Source organism: Vulpes vulpes, chromosome 8 (assembly GCF_048418805.1).
Source record: "Vulpes vulpes isolate BD-2025 chromosome 8, VulVul3, whole genome shotgun sequence".
In the NCBI taxonomy this organism is placed as follows: Eukaryota; Metazoa; Chordata; class Mammalia; order Carnivora; family Canidae; genus Vulpes; species Vulpes vulpes.
Genome location: NC_132787.1, coordinates 16,921,273 through 16,942,164, shown reverse-complemented (window position 1 = coordinate 16,942,164; position 20,892 = coordinate 16,921,273). Strand labels below are relative to the sequence as shown.

The window sequence follows — 20,892 nt, the reverse complement described above, 5'->3', positions numbered from 1 at the left end:
GGGACCCGATCCCTGGACTCCAGGATCATGTCCTGGGCCAAAGGCAGATGCTAAACCACTGAGCCACCCAGGTGTCCCTAACTGCTGATTGATAAAATCAATTTAGTAGACTCTGATCAACACTTCTGTAAATTGAAAAAAGATAGAATAAAGTAGAAAATATCCAAGTGTGCTATACATAGTATGGTTATATGTAAATGTGGTTTGTGGACCAGAGACATAATATAGCATGTATTTCTTACTGCAGGTTTTTTTTTTCTTTTTGTCATTTGTGTATTCATTTTGCATTTTTATTTTTACTTTTTCCAGATTTATTGAGGTAAAGGTGATCAAAAAGCTGAAAACTTTTTGAAAATGTAGAGATCCAGGGTGCTGGTAGGATGAAGACAAGGGGAGCAGCTAAAAGAATGGTGAGAGAAGATATTTTTAGTAACTATTACACATGAACATTTTGGTTATCTGGAGAAAAAAAAGAACCCCAATGTTTTATTATATTTTAAAATTATTACTAATCCCACCATATGTCATTGCTCCAAAAGTCTGAAACCATATCTTTTTTTTTTTCAAGATTTTATTTATTTATTCATGAGAGACACAGAGAGAGAGGCAAACACGGGCAGAGGGAGAAGCAGGCTCCACGCAGGGAGCCTGACCTGGGATTCAATCCTGGGTCTCCAGGATCACACCCTGGGCCAAAGGTGGCACCAAACTGCTGAGCCACCTGGGCTGCCCTGAAACCATATCTAAACAGTAAAATATAATATGCTTGCTTTGCAATTGTACACTCTTACCTCACTTATATTTGAATCTGTTATCTGCCCCTGGGTACTCATTATTTTAATCAGTCTATCTTTTATGTTGGGAGGCAAAGGCTTAATGTCTGTGATATATCTGGAAATATTCTTCATGAAGCACCACAGGCATCTGAAATACAAATACAATATAATAAATTACATGGTACTGGTACCGATTCCTAATAACTTATGCTGTTTGCTTGACTAAGTGCCTTTTCATAAACAGGGTGTACATGGTTTATTAATATTTGCAACTAAAGCTTGCTAAGATTCAAAAGCCTTGGACATGCCTGGTTAGGCTCTGAGGCTTTTCCCTTTACATTTTTTTTCTAAGCAAACCTCATTTACTAAAATGCATTCTAAGTTACAAAAAAACAAACAAAAAACACTTTTACTAAGGCAGCCTCTCTAATTTCTAAGATACAGTTACTATCAAGATTTCAGTTACATATTCCTAAATAAATATTGAGCTAGGGCCTACGAACTGACAAGTTTTATCTATTAATGCAGCAAAATTTTCTCTATTTTTCTTAAAAGTTATGTGTATAATGAAATCATGAGAGAACTACAACCACAAAGATTGCATAAATTGTACAAGTCATAGAGATAACAAACTTGGTGTCAGGAATGTACATGCATAAAGCAGAGTTATCAGAGGAGGCAATAACCAAGGCCCATATGACCAACATATCTCATATGTAGTCTGAAATTCCAACTCTCTGAGAAACTCATACTATAAACAAACAAACAAAAAACAAACATATATCTTACTTAAACCTCTGATGACAAATACTTCCACATATATATAATTTTACATTCATGAATTTCCCTGTCCTATCCCTTCCCCTTCTGTTAGATTAGTTCCTCCCACTAATATCTAGTGTATATTCTTTTTTTTTATATGTGTACGTGTGCACACATGTGCATTTTGAGGGTGGATCACTGTTTCCTAAAATAGCCTCACCTGTAGACTCAGTTTTCTGTACCCTTTTTCATTCAATAATATCTTACAAAATTCTTCAAATCATCAGGTATAGTTCTAATGCTTCTTTACTGGCTTTAAAATATTTTACAGCATGGAGGATTTATTTAGTCATTCTCCTACTTACGAACATTCCACTGTTTCTGGGACATGTTAATATACATTGTCAGATTGTTTTCTAGAAAGTCTGTAATACTTCATATTTTTATCAGCAGTACTAGAGTACTGTATTCCTCTACATCTCTCAAGCAACAAGTTCATTTTATTTTTCCATTTATTTCAGTTTTCTCCGTTTCCCAATCTCATCTCCCACCACTCGAGGAATCCATTCTAATGTCTAATGTGTGTCCTTTCATTGTATGTATCCTTTTAACATGCTTGTTGTATTTCTGATTTACATATCTGGTATTTGTCATAGATTTGTTTAGTTTTTCACTTACCAATGTTTTTAAGATCTACCTATCCTTAAATGTTGGACAGTCTCATGTGTGAAAAGTGGTATCTCATTATTACCTTAATTTTTATTTCTCTCATTACTAGTAAATTTGATATCTTTCCATGAACTTGCTGGCCATCTGGATATGCTTTTCTCTAAATTGTCTATTAATTTCCTTTGCCTATTTTGCTATTTTTTTTAAGATTATTTATTTATTTATTCATGAGAGACCCAGAGAGAGAGAGAGAGAGAGAGAGAGAGAGAGGCAGAGACACAGGCAGAGAGAGCAGCAGGCTCCATGTAGGGAGCCTGACATGGGACTCGATCCTAGGTCTCCAGGATCACACCCTGGGCTGAAGGCGGCGCTATACCGCTGAGCCACTCGGGCTGCCCCTATTTTGCTATTTTTTGACTTAAATTCCTAAGAGGTTTTTTTTTTTTTTTTTTTTTTGCCAAATAAATGACTAAATTTGTATTTGTTTTATGAGTATTCAGAGAATGTATATTCTCTAAGAGATGTAATGTTGTATTATACATGTATGCCTAAATATATCTCTCCATGTATGTATATGTATATGCACACAGATATATTATGTGAATATGATAGTATTATTTAATTCTTCTGTTATTTTTTCTACAGTATTTATAGAACTCTTTTTTAAAAAAGATCTTATTTATTTATTTTAGGGAGACAGAACTAGTGTGAGTGGAGGGGAAGAGCAGATTGCACTGAATATGGATCTGGACACAGGGCTTGATCTCACAACCCTGAGATCATGACCTGACCTGAAATCAAGAACTGGATGCTTAACCAACTGTGCCACCCAGGCGCCCCTAAATTTTTAGAATTTCTAATTTACAATACTTGTACTTTTAAAAAAGATTTTATTTATTTGAGATAGACCATGCATGGGGCGGGGGGCATGCAGAGGGAGAAGGAGAAACAGGTTCTCCACTGGGAAGTGAGCCTGATGTGGACTCAATCCCAGTACCCCAGAATCATGACCTGAGCCAAAGGCAGATGCTTAACTGACTGAGCCACCCAAGTGCCCTGACAATACTTATATTTTGAAATCAAATTTTACTTTCCTTTCTACTGGTTTTTGTTTTTTGTACATTACTGTTTTATAATGAAAAAATTTAAAATACATAAAAATAAACTAGGATGACATAAAATCTATGCAGCATAAATCTAGAATTTTAAATTTTTAATAATTCTAAATAATTTTTAATAAATTCAAAATTTATTCTTTATCATAGTGTGTCAGACATCTTTCTTAAGACATAAAATATTTCAGGTATAAATAAAGCCTCCTGTGTACACCCACATAGGTTTATTCTTTATCTCCCTTTGCAGAGGTAACCACTACCATGACATTTTTAAAAAGTTTGTATCCATGATTTTATTATCATTTTACTACTATAATATATATGCATAAATAATATTGTTTTCTATACTTGTTTTTTTATTTTTTAAGATTTTATTTATTTATTCATAAGAGACAGAGAGAGAGGCAGAGACACAGGCAGAGGGAGAAGCAGGCTCCATGCATGGAGCCCATCGTGGGACTTGATCCCAGGTCTCCAGGATCATGCCCTGGGCTGAAGGTGGTGCTAAACCGCTGAGCCACCGGGGATGCCACTGTTTTCTATACTTGTAAAATGTAGAGAAGTATATTAAGTTTCCTACCATGGCTGAACTTGTCAGCTGTCCTTGTATGTGACAATTTTCCTGTTTTATAAGACTTGGGTGTTAATGGCAAATTCATGAGCATTACATCTTCTTGTGGAATAGTCCCTTTATTGTTAAGTAATATCTCTCTATCCATATTATTTTTCACATCAGATTGTATTCAGTCTGTTTTTAATATTGTTCTACCATCTTTGTTTGCTGACATGATTATAAGACCCATCTTGTAATTGTTGCAGGTAGCTGTAGTTTGTCCATTTTAATTTTCAGTTTATGTCCATTTTCAATGCTGCATAATATTCCATTGTTTGAACTGCTGATGTACAATTGGGTGGTTTATAATTTACTATTATGAATAATATTCATATGAATACTCTTGGACAGGTCTTTTGGTGCATGTGTTCCTGTGTTTTGATCGAGTATATGCCTAGGAGTGGAATTGCTGGCTCATAAGGTATGCAAATGTTTAGCTTAATGCCAAACGTTTTCTGAAATGACTGTACTGATCCTACTTTCATTCAATGGGAGTTTCTGGAATCCATATCCTTGCCAACACTCAGCATTATCAGTCTTTTTAATTTTAGCCAATTTATGAATATAATGGTGGCAACACAATGTGACTTTGAATTGCAGTCCCTTATTTATTCATTAATTTGAGCATGTTTTCATTTTTTTATTGTTATTTGGATAGTCTCTTGAGGAGTATCTGTTCAAGTATCCTGACCAGTTTTTGGGGGGTCTATGTTTTACTTAGTGGTATGTAGAGTTCCTTTTATATTTTGGACGTGAGCTTTCTGTTGGTTATATATGTTGCAAATATATTTCCCATTTTGTGGATTGTCTTTTCATTTTCTTAATTATGTCTTATGTTGAAGAGAAGTATAATCTAATGCAGCCTAATATATTATTTTCTTTATGATAAATTTCTTTTGTGTTCTGTTTATGAACTCTTTCAATGTCCTAAGTTCATGAAGATATTCTGCTATGCTTTCTTCTAAAAAAATTCATTACATGAATTGTTTTACCTTTCACTTAAAAAACAAAATTTTTAATTAAGTGATCTCTATGCCCAATGTGGGGCTCAAACTCACAATCCTGAGGTCAAGAGTTGCATACTCTACTGATTGAGCCAGCCAGGCACCCCTACTTTTTGACTTAAAAACTACCTGGAGGGGACGGCTAGGTGGCTCAGTGGTTGAGCGTCTACCTTTCACCCAGGGCATGATCTTGGAGTCCTGGGATCGACTCCCACATTAGGCTCCCTACATGGAGCCTGCTTCTCCCTCTGCCTGTGTTTCTTTTTTTTTTTTTTTTAATTTTTATTTATTTATGATAGGCACACAGTGAAAGAGAGAGAGGCAGACACAGGCAGAGGGAGAAGCAGGCCCCATGCACCGGGAGCCTGACGTGGGATTCGATCCCGGGTCTCCAGGATCGTGCCCTGGGCCAAAGGCAGGCGCCAAACCACTGCACCACCCAGGGATCCCTCTGCCTGTGTTTCTGCCTCTCTCTCTCTCTCTCTCTGTGTTCTCATGAATAAATAAATAAAATCTTAAAAAAATAAAAGAAATAAAAAAATAAAAACTACCTGGAATTGATTATTGCAAGTGTAAAAAACTATGCAGTGTCTGAGTTTTACCCCACTTACAAACTTACAAGTGAGCCTATTATCAATTTATGAATGCTGGCAGAAAACAAGAAATTCTTGGGTCAAAGAAAAAGGGCTTTATTACTCATGACAAGAGCAGTAGCCAGAGCTTCACATTTATGTTAGTTTCCCATGCCCACCTTTTTTTAAAAAATAGAATTTATTTCTTCCCCCTATGCAGTCTTAAGTCCTACAGTATAATGTAGATAGAGCTCAGATGAATGCTTGCTCACACAGCAGGTTATATTGTAGAAGACGACACTAAGCTTGGGTGATTCACAACTTTTATAAGTAAACTGAAGCAAGTCTGCTTTTTTGGGGGGAAGGAGACAATATTTGCTGCACAAACAACCTTCAGCAATGCCCCAGCTAAAGAGTAGTCAAGATCCTACATTCTTGGGACGCCTGGGTGGCTTAGCAGTTGAGTGTTTGCTTTGGCTCAGGGCATGATCCCGGAGTCCCAGGATTAAGTCCCACATCAGGCTCCCTGCATGGAGCCTGCTTCTCCCTCTGCCTGTGTCTCTGCCTCTGTCTCTCTGTTTCTCATGAATAAATAAATAAAATCTTAAAAAAAAAAAAGATCCTACATTCTTGGCATACCCATAAGGTTCATGGCAGATTGCTTCTCCCAACATCTACCCCAAGATGTTCTTGGCTGAACTCAAATATTTGTATACCACTCTGTCAGCAACTCTAATTAATTTGACCAACAAAGGCAGAAGCCAAATCTGTTCAATTTGTCTCTTAAAGCATTTAATTAAGGCTACTATCAATAGTATTCCAAGTAGCAGGATAAAGCCCATCTTTAGTAATGACCTTGACAGCACCCCCAGGGTCCCAGACTCAGGTAACTGTGAATAAGTATGCAAGAGGGGGAAGGAACAGTAAGTCTATTTTAGACAAGATGTTGTCCAATCTATCATCCACTATGAAACATGCAAAGGAATTTCAATTGTTGTTTCAATGACTACATTTTTCTTTTGTAGGGATTCTATTTTTTTTTTAGGGATTCTAATTAAAAGAAAAAAATTGGGGTACTTGGGTGACTCAGTCATTTAAGTGTCTACCTTTGGCTTGGGTTGTGATCCCATGGTCCCGGGAGTCAATCCCTACATCAAGCTCCCTGTTCAGTAAGGAGTCAGCTTATCCTTCTCCTTCTGCCTTTCCTCCCTGCTTGTGCTCTCTTGCTCTCTCAAATAAATAAAATCTTTAAAAAAAATCCTATTATTTGTATTCTCTTAAGGATAACTGTTCCTTTGTTTTTAAATACTTTCAATACATTTGTTTTAAAATACCTTTCAAATTATTCTATTATTTGTAGTTCTTCAAGTGTCAGTTCTATATTTTCTGCTGAGTCTCTTTCGTGCTATTTTTTTGTAGATTTTTTTTTTTAAATTCTTTAATCTCAGGAAGACTCCCTGCTGAGTCTGGAGCCTGATGTGAGGCTGGACACAGGGATCTAGGCAGGGCTCAGCCTCACAACCCTGAGATCATGATTTGAGCCAAAATCAAGAGTTGGTCCCTTAACCAACTGAGCTACTCTACTCAGGTGCCCACCCACCCTTCTTTTTTTAAAAAAAGTTTTTATTGTTAAAGTTTTTTACTCAAGTAGTTTTGCACGAGAGACCTATATGTTGTGTTGTGAAGCCATTCCCATAGTGAAGGTCTGAGTTTTCTCTGATTAAGGATCTTGTGTTTGTCTGGTTGGGCTTTAATCACAAAATACCACAGACTGGCAGACTCATAAACAATACAAATTTAATCCTCACAGCACTGGATGCTTTAATTCTGAGATCACAGTGCTAGCTAGCATGGTTGAATAAGGGCCCTCTTTCTGGTTCATAGTCAGTGCCATCTCTCTGTCCTCACATGGTAGAAGGGTTTGGAGATTTCTCTGGAAATTTTTAAAGGGCACTAATTCCAATCATGAGGGCTCTACTCTCATGATTTAAACACCTCCAAAAAGCCCACACCTACTAATACCATCACCTTTGGGGGGTTAGGATTTTATTTTATTTTTATTTTTTATTATTTTTAAAAGATTTTATTTATTTATTCAGGAGAGACAGAGAGAGGCAGAGACACAGGCAGAGGGAGAAGCAGGCTCCATGCAGGGAGCCTGACCTGGGACTCCAGGATTACTTTCAGCCCTGGGCTGAAAGCAGGTGCTAAAACGCTGAGCCACCCAGGGATCTGGGGGGGAGGGTGTGTGTGTTAGGATTTTAACATATGAATTTGGGACTTACAAAAACATTTAGCCCATAGCAGATCCCAGGAGTATTCACAAATTCCAAAGCAAAGTTTTTTTTTTTTTAATTTTTTTTTAAATTTTATTTATTTATAATAGTCACACAGAGAGAGAGAGAGATAGAGGCAGAGACATAGGCAGAGGGAGAAGCAGGCTCCATGCACCGGGAGCCCGACATGGGATTCGATCCCGGGTCTCCAGGATCGCGCCCTGGGCCAAAGGCAGGCACTAAACCGCTGCGCCACCCAGGGATCCCCCAAAGCAAAGTTAATGTCATTTATTCACCTTGAGCATTCTGCAACATATTCATGGTGAAAATTCAAACCATACACCTGTGCATAATAAACATGAAAGATCAATTTTTCAACAGGAATTTCACTTTTGGCTGGGACTTTACATCCTTGTTAGGGGATATGGGTTTCTCTTGGCAGGTGGGGCATTAACCTCAAGCTAGGTGGTTCTGCAGCAGGGGTATATTCTGAAGGAGCTGAGTAATGCAAACTATCTGTTGACTATTCTCTCCACGGGTGAGCAGCAAGTCCTTCCCAGAAGAGTGATCTGAGTAGCACATCTCCATGTGTATCACTCTCATTTTCCAAAACTACCTTTCATTTAGGTGTTTGTACATTTTAAGTAATTCATACTGAATGGGTAGTAAGTTCCTATTTCCCAATTCTCATTCTCCTTGACTTTGTTATATTGAAATCAGATACTCCATCATCAACAGAAATTTCTATCATTTATTCTAAAAGTTAAAAGCTTAATGAAAACATTCCCAGATTTTGTAATGGCTCTAAGATCTAACTGACATAACATTAGTGTTTTTTAGCATATCCAGAGTTGTGCATTTGTCATCACTAATTCCAGAACATTTTCATTACTCTAAAAATAAATCTTTGGGCAGCCCGGGTGGCACAGCGGTTTAGCACCGCCTGCAGCCAGGGGTGTGATCCTGGAGACCCAGGACCGAGTCCCACATAAGGCTTCCTGCATGGAGCCTGCTTCTCCCTCTGCCTGTGTCTCTGCCTCTCGCTCTGTGTCTCTCATAATAAATAAATAGATCTTAAAAAAATAAATCTTGTACCCATTAGCAGTCAGCTGCCAATCTCTCCCATCTCCCACCAATCTATTTTGTCTCCCTAGGTTAGCCTATACTGTACATCCACATAAATTGAATCATATATGGTTTTTTATTACTGGGTTCTTTTACTTAGCATAACATTTTTTAAATTCTTCCATTTCAATTACTGTACTTTTTCAATTCCAGAATTTCCATTAGGTTCTTTCGAATATACAATTGCTATTTCCTTACTGATATTGTCTATTTGATGAGATACTGTCATCATCTTTCCTGAAATCAAGGTGAAATTCATAAAATATAATTAAAGTGTACCATTCGGTGGCATTTTGTACATTCACAAATGTACAAAATGTTGTGCAACTGCCACCTTTATCTAGTTATAAAACATCTGCACTAGTTCGAAAGAAAATGTGTACCTATTAAGGATTCAGTCTCCATTCCTCTCTCCACTAGATATTTGACAACTACCAACTAGCTCTCCATTGCTATGGATTTATCTATTTCAGATATTTCACATAAATGAATTCATATAATATGTGGCCTTTTGTTTCTGGCTTCATCCACTCAGCATAGTTTCCAAGGTGCATCCATGTTGTTGCATGTATCAGTACTTCATTTCTTTTTATTTCTTTTTTATTTTTTTAATTTATTTTTTACTTCATTTCTTTTTAATGGCTGAATGGTATTTCATTAATGGGTATACCACATTAAAAAAATTATTTTTAAGTAATCTCTACCCCCAACATGGGACTTGAACTCAAAATCCTCCTGAGATCAAGAGTAGCATGCTTTACTGGTTGAGCCAGCCAGACACCCCCCACATTTTATTTATTGATCATTGGTGATGGACATTTTGGTTGTTTCCACTTTTTGGCTATTGTGAATACTATTGCTATGAACATATATATACAAGTATTTGAGTATCTAGTTTCAGTTCTTTTGGATATATATCTGGGAGTAGAATTGCTGGGTAATATGATAATTCTATGTTTAACTTCTTAAGGAATGGCCAAGCAGTTTTCTCCTTTATGTCTTAATATATGGCTTCCTTTAGTTCTTTGAATACATTTATAATAGTTTCTCTGAAGTCTTGCTAACTCCAACATCTGGTTCCTCTCTAAGGCAGTTTCTACTGCCCATTTTTTCCCTATGTATGGGTCAGTTTCTGTTTGTCTCAAAAAAGTGTTTTTTGAAAACAGGACAGTTTAGATAGCATAATGTAGTAACTCTGGATACTGATCCCACACATTTCCGATTATTTACTTCAGTGACATGGTTGGAATATTTTAGTGAAGGCCATTTCCCTGTCTGCAACCTCTGATTTGCTTCTTAGTGGGCCCAGCTTGGACATAAGCCTTATTCCCCTAGGATGTCAGTGGTTTCAGTAGGGCTCTCTGCAACTATCTCTTTTTCTGATTATTCTGTTAAGTCTGTATAAGTATCACACAGCTGTCAACCTTAGCTCATTACAGATTAATTGCTCTAATGTTTTCAATAATGTGTGGAGTGTAAATTGCTCCACAATGTCATCCACTTCATTTTGGACTCCTGTGTAGTATTCATTTCTGAGATCAGTGTTTAAGGTTTGCTCTGACTGTAGGGCAGGCTCTTGTTGGATGTCCCTTTCCATGGTTCTCTCTGGTGAATTTCCTGGTCTATGGTTCAGCTTGCATTTCACATGAAGCTATCAGACTGTTAATACTTATTTAGATTTGAATTTCCTCCACTCTCTGTTTCAAATAAAATCTTCTTGACAGCTTTAGAATTGTTTTGCAGCATACCTTTGTTCCTGAGACAAATCTCAAAGCTACAATTTCAGAGCTGGAAACAAGGACGACTGATTTCTTTTCTTCTTTCTTTCTTTTTCTTTCTTTCTTTCTTTCTTTCTTTCTTTCTTTCTTTCTTTCTTTCTTTCTTTCTTCTTCCTTCCTTCTTTTCTTTTCTTTTTTTTCTTTTTCTCTCCTTCCTTCCTTCCTTCCTTCCTTCCTTCCTTCCTTCCTTCCTTCCTTCCTTCTTTTATTTATTTATTCATGAGACACACACAGAGGCAGAGACATATGCAGAGTGAGAAGAAGGCTCCCTGTGGGGAGAGCCTGATGTGGAAATGGATCCTAGGACCCCAGGATCACGACCTGAGCGAAAGGCAGATGGTCAACCAGTGAGACACCCAGGTGCCCCAAGGATGATCTGAGTGAACCCTACTTTAGGATCAGAGTGCTGGGAAGTGTCTCTGGTCTCCCTAGCTTGCCTCTCCTAAGATGGAACCTCTACCCATGAATGAGCTGGGATAAGGGAGATCAGCATCCCAGTATTCTCAACATGCCATGCTGAAATAGAGCCTCTGCCCTAGAAGCAGGGGTTAGGTGAAGGTAGCAATCCCCCAACTGTTGATCATACTCACCCATAATTTAGCCTGTGAACAAGTATGGGGGGAGAAATGTGACAAGAAATGCTGGCATTCTGTTCTTCTCAGGAAAATGCTGAAGTCTTTGACTAGGAGCTGGGAGGGGGGGTAGCCCCATCACCTTAGCCATATCCATCTGGAGTGGCATAGACTCTCGCTGTTCTTATTGAGTTTTATTTTATTTTTCTTATTGAGTTTTAAAAGATTATACTGAATGAATGTTTTTTCATTTGCTGTATGCCCTTAGGAAGATTTCCAGAGACTTTAAGCAGTTTGTTGTCTTTTATAATTTTCAACTTTTATTCTTACTTAATGAGGGAGCAAATGTGGAGCTCCTCATGTTGTCTTTTTGTAAGTCTTCCAAATATCATCAATCTTCTCATCCATGTAACACCTGTATCCTATTAATAAGAAACATGGTAACTCCTTTTCTTTCAAAGATGTACTTGGACTCTTTAAATAAAGTGGTCATTTTAGGTTTGATTACTTTTCAGTATGAGGTCTTTCTATCCCAATTGATTCTAGAATTCTTGGAAAGAAATGGTGAGAAACATTTCACCAAAAGACAGACCTACTCATGTATTTTAAAAAATCCATAAAACTGGTAAATTGTTTAAAAAATTGAGGTGAGACAGTTTTCCAACTTCTGGCTGGGGGGTCACAGTTAGGTCTTTTACATCCATTGGTATGCACAGAAGGTAAGGTCCTGACTGCTCTTTATTTGGGCCATTTCTCAGGTAGATTGTGTTTGCAGCAAACAGTTCTGAGAGATAAGGCATTGTCTCCCTCCAAGAAAGGACAGGTTTGCTTATTTCTAGTTAAGAAACTGTTATCACTCAAGCTCAATGTTTTTTTCCTGTAAGATACCCACTGTGCAGGCATCCATTTGAGCCCTCTGTTGTCACCCTTATAGGATGTGGGGGAGAAGGGCAACTGAGGCAAATTGCTCTTGTGGCTTGCTGTGCCTTAACAAAGTCCTTTGTCTCTAGCCCAGAAATCTTGTGTCTTCTGCTAGCATCCACGAAACAGTAACAGTCTCAAGTAAAATCAAATCGTAGATCTAATGATTTTGTGATGAGAACTGGATGCTAATGGAAACAGAGCTTTATGGAAGAGGGAAAAGAAAGGTTCTGTGGGCCAGGTCTGGGGATATGTGATTCTTTGAGACCTGGTAGCAAATGCTCTCCTCATTTATAGCAATTTGTGCTCCAACCCAAAATGGTATTTAAAAAAAAAAAAACCACCTCTAGTCAATGTCCTCTGGCAAGACAATTTTATGATGCACCTGAGGCAAGCAGCAGCTGCAGCTGTCAATCTGACTTGATGTGGGGTTTCTCATCCCTGTCCAGAAAAATTTGCATGGATATGGATGGCTCTGAACTTCTTTGTATTTCAATTAAGGCTGCAATTAAGCAGTGACATTGCCCACGTGGCATAAGCAAAACGATGTCAAAGTGATCCAAATCAAGCTTAACGATAAATTCAAACTAGAGTGACTTGTGTCTCTTTAGTCTATATGGATATATGTAGAGAAGAATAGGCCATGGAATACTTCTCAGTTGGGTTGAGGATTTCTCTTTGTCCCTTGTAATTACTGATGATATCGTCAAAGATTAACGGGTGAGCTTAAATTTCATTGTGCAGGTCATAATGGGTACTATTCTGGGCTTATTCTACCTCTTGGCTGTCTGAAATAAGATCTATTGGTCTCCCTTGGGATTTATTCAGTTAGCCGAGTCTGGGATCTTGGGGGCAGAACTGAGGTCAATACTGCAGATTGGCCTCATCCTGCTTCTTGAAACTCTATTAATAGCCTTTGTTAAATGCTGTATGATACAAATTAAATACATTTGGTCCTAGCCTTTGCTGATAAAGTTAATCAGTGAGGTTGAAAAAGTGTCATGCTCATGTGATAATTTGTCAGGAGCCAAGATGGTAGGACCAAAAGGTGGGATGTTGGGAAAGGCAGTTCTTTCTGGATTTTTCATCATCATGCCAGTCTTGCTGTGAATGACAAGAATACATGGTCCTAATATGTTTTATCTGGTCCACTCTCAGGGTTGTGTTTATAATGATCAACCCTGTCCAATAAAGTAACATCTTCCTCCAGGACAAAGAGGTTGCTTACTGCTTACTATACAATGGCAAGTCCCCAAATTTCGTTCCTGTAACGCACCTCATGGCTTGATTAGACATTCATTTGGGCTGTGTTTCTCTCCTAGAATGCTACCCACTGCTTGTGTTGGCATCCATCTGAGCCATCTGTGTTGCTTCTGTGTGTCTTGGAGGTCAAGAGGAAGTGACATAAACATGCTAATGCTCATGCTGCTTGTTGTGCAATAAATAATAAAGTCCATTGTGCCTTTGACCCAAGAGACTTTGTTCTACCAGCGTCCATGAAACAAGACCAGGCTAAAAAATGTATTAGCTTATAAGAAGGGTAAAATCAAATTCTATACTGATATTCACTCCCCTTATATTTTCCTTTATGCAGATTTCAGCTATGTTTTAAATGTTTCCTTTTTCCCCACAATGCCATCCTTTTTTTCTGCCCCATCTCTCTTCCTAAGTCTTTTTCATCTGAGTCCTTTAGGGTCCTCTTTGAGCTCAGCTGTCTAGCCTGTGTCATGTATTCCCACAGTCAATGGTTTCCTCTTTCTGCTCCAGTTCCCTCCAGCAGCAACATCAGTGAACTGGGACACAAATAAATTCAGCATTTTGAAAAATGCTGCCCTGAGAAGTGTTACATAGCTCATGAAGACTATCTAAAAAGTCTGTTGCTCAAACAAAGAAAGTTTATTAAATTTACCGCAGCACAGATTTGACAGGATTTTGGTAGTGTCTCAATAGGGAAGAGCTACATAAAGAGTACATCAGGATTCTCCCTCCAAGATGGAGAATGGGTTAATATTAGGCATAATCTGTGACTTAGTAGTGTAAGACTGACGGACACAGGGTCTCAAAGCAGGTGAACAATCTATCCTGATAAACATAATGTTTGCTTTAACAACCAGATGTTTGTTTAGATAAAATGATTGCAAAAATTTTCTGGAGCAAGTTATATTGACATAAGCGATCTCAGTTTTCAGGCCTAACAGTTGACACAGGTGGTCTATGTTCTCAAGACAAAATGAAAACTGGCCAGCTAAAACTTAGCAAAATCTTCAAAAGCTGTAAAAAAAAAAAAAAAAAAAAGGGTGGGGTGGGGAGAGATAGATATCCAATATGAACTGCTCCAAATTTTGTAGTTAAAAGAAACAACTTATTTATATTTAACCCATTAGTTATACGGTGAATTAATATAACAAGAAATGATTTTTGGCAAAATGGCCTACTTTTATTATGAATATTGCATAAAATTTAGTCTTGGTCTTCTTTTCTCCTCCCCATATTCTCTCCCTTAAACTTAAAAAATGGCTTCATCTATTACCTATTAGATTTTACTTCTAATTTTAGACTCAATCCTTGATCTTGCTTTCAGATTATAAATTATAGTATCTTTATCTGCTTGTATGATATTTCTACTGGATGTTCTGATTCATTTTCCTCATAAGACACTTAACTTCTCCATGATTATCTAATGACATCACAATTCTCCTGGTCAACAAAGCTAAAAACTTTAGAATATGTTTTGCCTTTTCCCTTTCTTTCATCCTTCTATTCAAAACTATTGACCACATCCCGGATCCAAAGGAATCTCTAAGGCAGTGCTGATTCAAAGTGCTAGTAAGTGAGGAGACTGGGATCTCATGCAAGGATGTAAACCAAGCAGTTTCCTTCACAGAGAAGTTCCATTCTCTGGACTAAACAGTACACTCAGTAAGAGTTGACTGTTATCCTGGATCAAGCTCCTTACCTTGTTACAATCTAGAAATAGCTTGCTGACCAACCACCAGCCTGAACATCCATTTCCCCAAAAGGATTAGGAAATATGATTCTCAAGGCAAATATGGACTCTCATATGGAGAACAACACTTTAGTATGACAATAAAGGTCATATGGTCATTTTTTGCTTTATTTCCAAGGTCTAGATAATTTTCTTAATGTGTTATTGTTTCCTCTTTTTCACTAAGTACTGTTTTATTTATTTATTAATTATAGGTTAGTTATTCATCAAGAGAAACTATTCCATAATCCAATGTTCAGGTTTCATAGTTCAGAAATACAGGTGAGTGACAAACTCCCATGGAATTCAACCCAAAGAAATTCTTTATGTTTCAAAATCACTTTGCATTCTGAAAGATACCAGCCTTCTTCACCTCCTCAAAATCTTTCAAGGAATCATAATTTCTGTATAAATCTGCATACTCCTTCTTTATTGATTAGACCACAGCAAAATTACAGAAAGATGCAACCTCAGGGATACAGTGAATGTTCCAACAATATGAAATCACAGATGCTTGGCCAGAAAGCCTCACATCTGAGGTATTGTCAAAGCATTGGAAGTCATGGTCGTTATTCTGAACACCAACCTCAAACCTAACATCCTTCCTAACTCACCAAGCACGATGTTTGATTCTTTAAAAACTTATTTATTTATTTATGAGAGAGAGAGAGAGAGAGAGCGTGCACGCGTACATGTATCTGGATACGGGGCTTGATCCCACCACCCATGAGATCATGCCTGAGCTGAAACCAAGAGTCTGACACTTAACCAACTGAGCCACCCAGGTGCCCCAGCACTATGTTTTGAAGTTCCATCCATATACATCTACTCTTCGTTTTCCTAACAGCTGCATAATATTCGATGGCACCTCTCCCAGTGATGGGCAAATTCTTTGTCACCACAGTGGAATTCTACAATGAACATCTTCATACATATGTCTCCAGTTTAGGCTCTCCTTACCTCTTTCCAAGATTTTGCAACAGTTTCCTAAGTATCTCTTTATTCCCAATTTCTCCCTAATTCAAATCTCTCTCTACTCCAGTATAGTTCCAAAACCTTTTATAGCTCCCATGGCTACATACAGAATTAAACACTGTTATAGCATTCTGGTCCCCAAAGTTCTACTCCTAATTATATGGCTTTATGTCTCAATACTCTGCTATTCATATTGTATTCCCCAGACAAATTGAAATGCTACTTTCTGGCCTTCTCCCATATTTCTATCTTTCCTGCTTGTCAAGGCTTTGCCCTTATTATTCCACTCCTTCTTGGATGTATTTCTTTCCATTTCCAACTGTCAGATGCTACCAATCTTCAGCTACAACCCCCTTTACAAAACCTTCTCCTAGTCTTTATATTCTTTTCCTCATCAGAAATTTCAAAACTTTGTTAATCCCTTTTTTGTGCTATTATTCTAACTATATTATAGTTATTTATATATTTGCTTTATGCTGGTTCCACAAAACTGTACCTTTTTAATGCTAGTTACTTCCCACAATCATCAGCATAGTGCTTCATATGCCAAATATGCACTTTAAATACATGCTTAATTAAATATTGAGCATCTCCTAAAAATAAGGAACTGTGGCTATGAAGAGATAAAAGACTTCTGGCCATAGAAGTTCAGAGGATCATTGGTATGAATGTGTCAGGGAAGTGTCAGGATAAAGACAGGAATTTTTTTTTTTTAAAGATATTTATTTATTTATTTATTTATTTATTCATTCATTCATTCATTCATTCATTCAGAGAGAGCAAAGAGAGAGGCAGAGACACAGGCAGAGGGAGAAGCAGGCTCCATGCAGGAAGCCCGATGTAGGACTCGATCCTGGGTCTCCAGGATCACACCCCGGGCTGCAGGCGGCACTAAACCGCTGCGTCCCCGGGGCTGCCCAAAGACAGGAATTAAAAGCCAGGTATTCAGCGAGGCTTTAGTCTGTCTTTCTAACTTGCACTCTTAACTATTTCTCCAACAGTTTGTATTGACAGAAAGGAATTCCAATTTGGATTAGGTATAAAATGTAAGCCAAGAATGAAAGCAAGATACTTTTCTCAGGACTAAAACAAGCCTGAGTTATATAAAAAAATCAACAAATTTCTCTTATAAAAAATGACTGTGGGGATGCCTGGGTGACTCAGTCGGTTAAGTGTCTGCCTTTGGCTGAGATCACAATCCCTGGGTCCTGGGATCAAGCCCCATGTGGGGCTGCCTACTCAGAAGGGAGTCTGCTTCTCTTTCCGTTTGCTCTTCCCCCTGCTTGTGCTCTCTCACTCTAACAAATAAAATCTTAAAAAAACCCAAACAAACACATGACTGTGGACTGAGGGCCAGAAGTTTATGAGATATAATGTAAATGTTACATCTCAGTGATTTCAAAAGCACTCAGTAGATTACGATAACTGTTCTCCTCAGCCTTAATTTTTACATGGCAATATTTTTAATGTAATATTAACAAATTGAAAGCTCCTGGAGAGAAGCAATTGCCATTGTAACTGCAAGTTCCAGCACAAAAATCTCATGTGAAATAATTAATAACAGTAACTAACACTTAGTGCTAATTACTTGCTAGCATTAAAATAAAATAACATGGAGATCAGCCTGAAAATTCCTCAACCAGACAAAACCAGTTAGGTCACATAAGTGAAACTTAATCTAGCTTATATCATGAATGCAAGAGAAACTTATAGGTTATTTCTTGTAAATATCTCTGATAATGATAACACTTAAATCATCTTCCTAAAATGGTATGAGAATCACTTTTAAATAATCCCCTGCCATCTATAAACTCCCATTTAAAAAAAATTTTTAATTCCAGTATACTTAACATATGTTGTTTTTTTAAAAAAATTTTTTTTAAATTTATGATAGTCACACAGAAAGAGAGAGAGAGGCAGAGACATAGGCAGAGGGAGAAGCAGGCTCCATGCACCGGGAGCCCAATGTGGGATTCGATCCCGGGTCTCCAGGATCACGCCCTGGGCCAAAGGCAGGCGCCAAACTGCTGCGCCACCCAGGGATCCCTTAACATATGTTGTTACATTAGTTTCAAGTCTACAATATAGTGATTCAACAATTCTTTTTTTTTTTAAGATTTTTATTTATTTATTTTAACTTTTTCATTTTTAAAGGTTTTATTTATTTGACAGAGAGAGGGAGAGTGTACAACCAGGGGGAGTAGCAGGCAGAGGGAGAGGGAGAAGCAGGGAGAGCCCAATGTGGGGCTTGATTCCAGGACCCTGGGATCATGATCTGAGCCAATGGCAGATGCTTAACTGATTGAGTCACCCAGGTGCCCCTATTTATTGATTTTAGAGACAGAGAGAGTGCAAGCAGGGAGACTGGAACAAAGAGAGGGAGAGAGAGAATCTCAGGCAGACTCCACAGTAAGCATGGAGCCCAATGTGGGACTCAATCTCACAACTCTGATATCATGACTTGAGCTGATATTAAGAGACAGATGCTTAACTGACTGAGACACCCAGGTGCTCTGTGATTCAACAATTCTATACATTACTCAATGCTTATCATGATTGGTGTACTCTTTAATCCCCCTCACTTATTTCACCCCTCCCCCTGCCCACCACCCCTCTGGTAACCATCAATCTATTCTCTGTATTTAAGAATCTGAGACTTGGCTTGTCTTTTTTCCTTTGCTCACTTGTTTTGTTTCTTAAATTCCACATATGAGTGAAATATTATGGTATTTGTCTCTGACTGACTTATTTCACTTAGCATTATATTCTCTAGCTCTATCTATGTTGTTGCAAATGGCGGGATTTCATTTTATATGGCTGGATAATATTCCAGTATCTGTGTGCGTGTTTGTGTGTGTTCATATTTTCTTTATGCATTAATCTATCAGTGGATACTTGGGTTGCTTCCATAATTTGGCTATTGAAAACAATGCTGCAATAAACATAGGGGCATGCATATATATATATATATATATATATATCTTTTTGAATTAGTGTTTTTGTATTCTTTAGGTAAATACTCAATAGTGATATTACTATCCTAAATAGGATCATACAAGGATCCTATTTTTAACTTTCTGAGGACCCTCTATACTGTGTAAATTCCTCTTGTAATAACCAATCATTGTCAAGGTTAAACAATTTTCTTGTTCTCACTTTATAAGCCATCCTCTAATGACATACCTCTGAGATTCTAACCACTTTTCATTTGAAGTCTCTCTGTTTGCTAACAATTTGTTTCTCACTCAGTAAAATATTCATATCAAGTAAAACTCTGAATTTTCTTTTGATAGTTTCTGGTGTCAGAAGTGGGATCCAAAGATGACCCCTGTTCAGTCCCAAAGCCAGCTGGTGCCAACACCCATGAAACCCATTGCACACTGCTTTCTTATTAACCATGGAATTCCAGGGTAAATCTTTCTCAGATCCAAACTCTGCTCCCTTTGTGTTGACCTCTCTGGTTTTTACTGAGCAAACTTTGTTGAAGTTTTTCAGTAAGTCATGCTATTCTGTTCAAAAGAGGGGGAAATGTGTGATTCCCTCTGTTTTGGAACAGCTGTTGAAAAACAGAACCCCTGATAATTAAGATTTTTTAGGGAATATAAGACAAAGATGGTTTCTACTTGGTCTAAAACTCAGACCAGGATCTTATGCCTTTCTGGGGGATCCCTGGGTGGCGCAGCAGTTTAGCGCCTGCCTTTGGCCCAGGGCGCGATCCTGGGGACCCCGGATCGAATCCCACGTGGGGCTCCTGGTGCATGGAGCCTGCTTCTCCCTCTGTGTCTCTGCCTCTCTCTCTGTGTGACTATTATCAATAAATAAAAATAAAAAAAAAATAAAAAAAATTATGCCTTTCTGGAAAATCGGCAAACTTTACAAAGAATAACTAGAACTGCAGTGATCACTTTGGGAAAATCCTTAACTTAGATAAAATAACCCACCTTAGGCACCTTTTTTCCCCCCTTAGGCACCTTTTTTAAAAAAAGGAGACCACATATTTCCTAAAGACAATAAATGTATTCTTTAGTTGGTATGCCAAGTGTCTACAAGACAAAATGACTCCAAAAACAGGTTCTCTAAAGAATTCTTACAGCACACAAATTATTCTTAAAACTCTCAGAAATATAGAAACTAACCCAAATGCTTTTCAAGTTCATAAGATCTGGGATAATCTTTAATGCATAAAAGCTTTGCAAACAATTTAAATGTGTTGACTTAATAAAAACAGGATGTCTTCACAGTAGTCAACATTAAATATAGTGCAAACATACAATCTTTCCTTCTTGGGTTTACTAGTCAAATAAGCTGATGCTATCTAGCTCTGTTACAAAATTTGTAAGCAAGAAAAACTTAAGATGTTAGTTAGGTATTTCATGTTTAATCCAAGCATAAATATTAAAAACAAATAAATAAACTCGATTAGATTAGATAATGGATATTCATCTAATGTAGAGAAATGAAATGTACATGATTTCCAAATTAGGTAATATATTAAAACACGTTTATTTTTTTTTGGCTGCTTAAACTTTATAAAGAGATAAAAGATACTTCAATTTATTTTTTTTTCTTTTTATTTGTATACATGTCTTTTGCTGCATTAAAAATAAACTATGAATGGGGATCCCTGGGTGGAGCAGCGGTTTAGCGCCTGCCTTTGGCCGGGGGCACAATCCTGGAGACCCGGGATCGAATCCCACGTCGGGCTCCTGGTGCATGGAGCCTGCTTCTCCCTCTGCCTATGTCTCTGC

The 20,892-nt window shown here is 37.7% G+C and overlaps 1 protein-coding gene across 4 annotated transcripts in view; it reads right to left on the bottom strand.

The window, feature by feature from the left end:
- The window catches only part of AMN1 (antagonist of mitotic exit network 1 homolog), a 58,246-nt gene that overhangs the window by 30,893 nt on the left and 6,461 nt on the right, over positions 1–20,892 (bottom strand). For 3 of the 4 annotated variants that reach the window (XM_026000082.2, XM_026000084.2, XM_072765633.1), the window contains exon 2: positions 792–924. In XM_026000082.2, the coding sequence (XP_025855867.1) occupies positions 792–924 (133 nt within the window). Of the gene's footprint in view, positions 1–791; positions 925–8,083; positions 8,131–20,892 lie in introns of all 4 variants that reach the window. The other variant, XM_026000083.2, reaches the window with a different exon arrangement.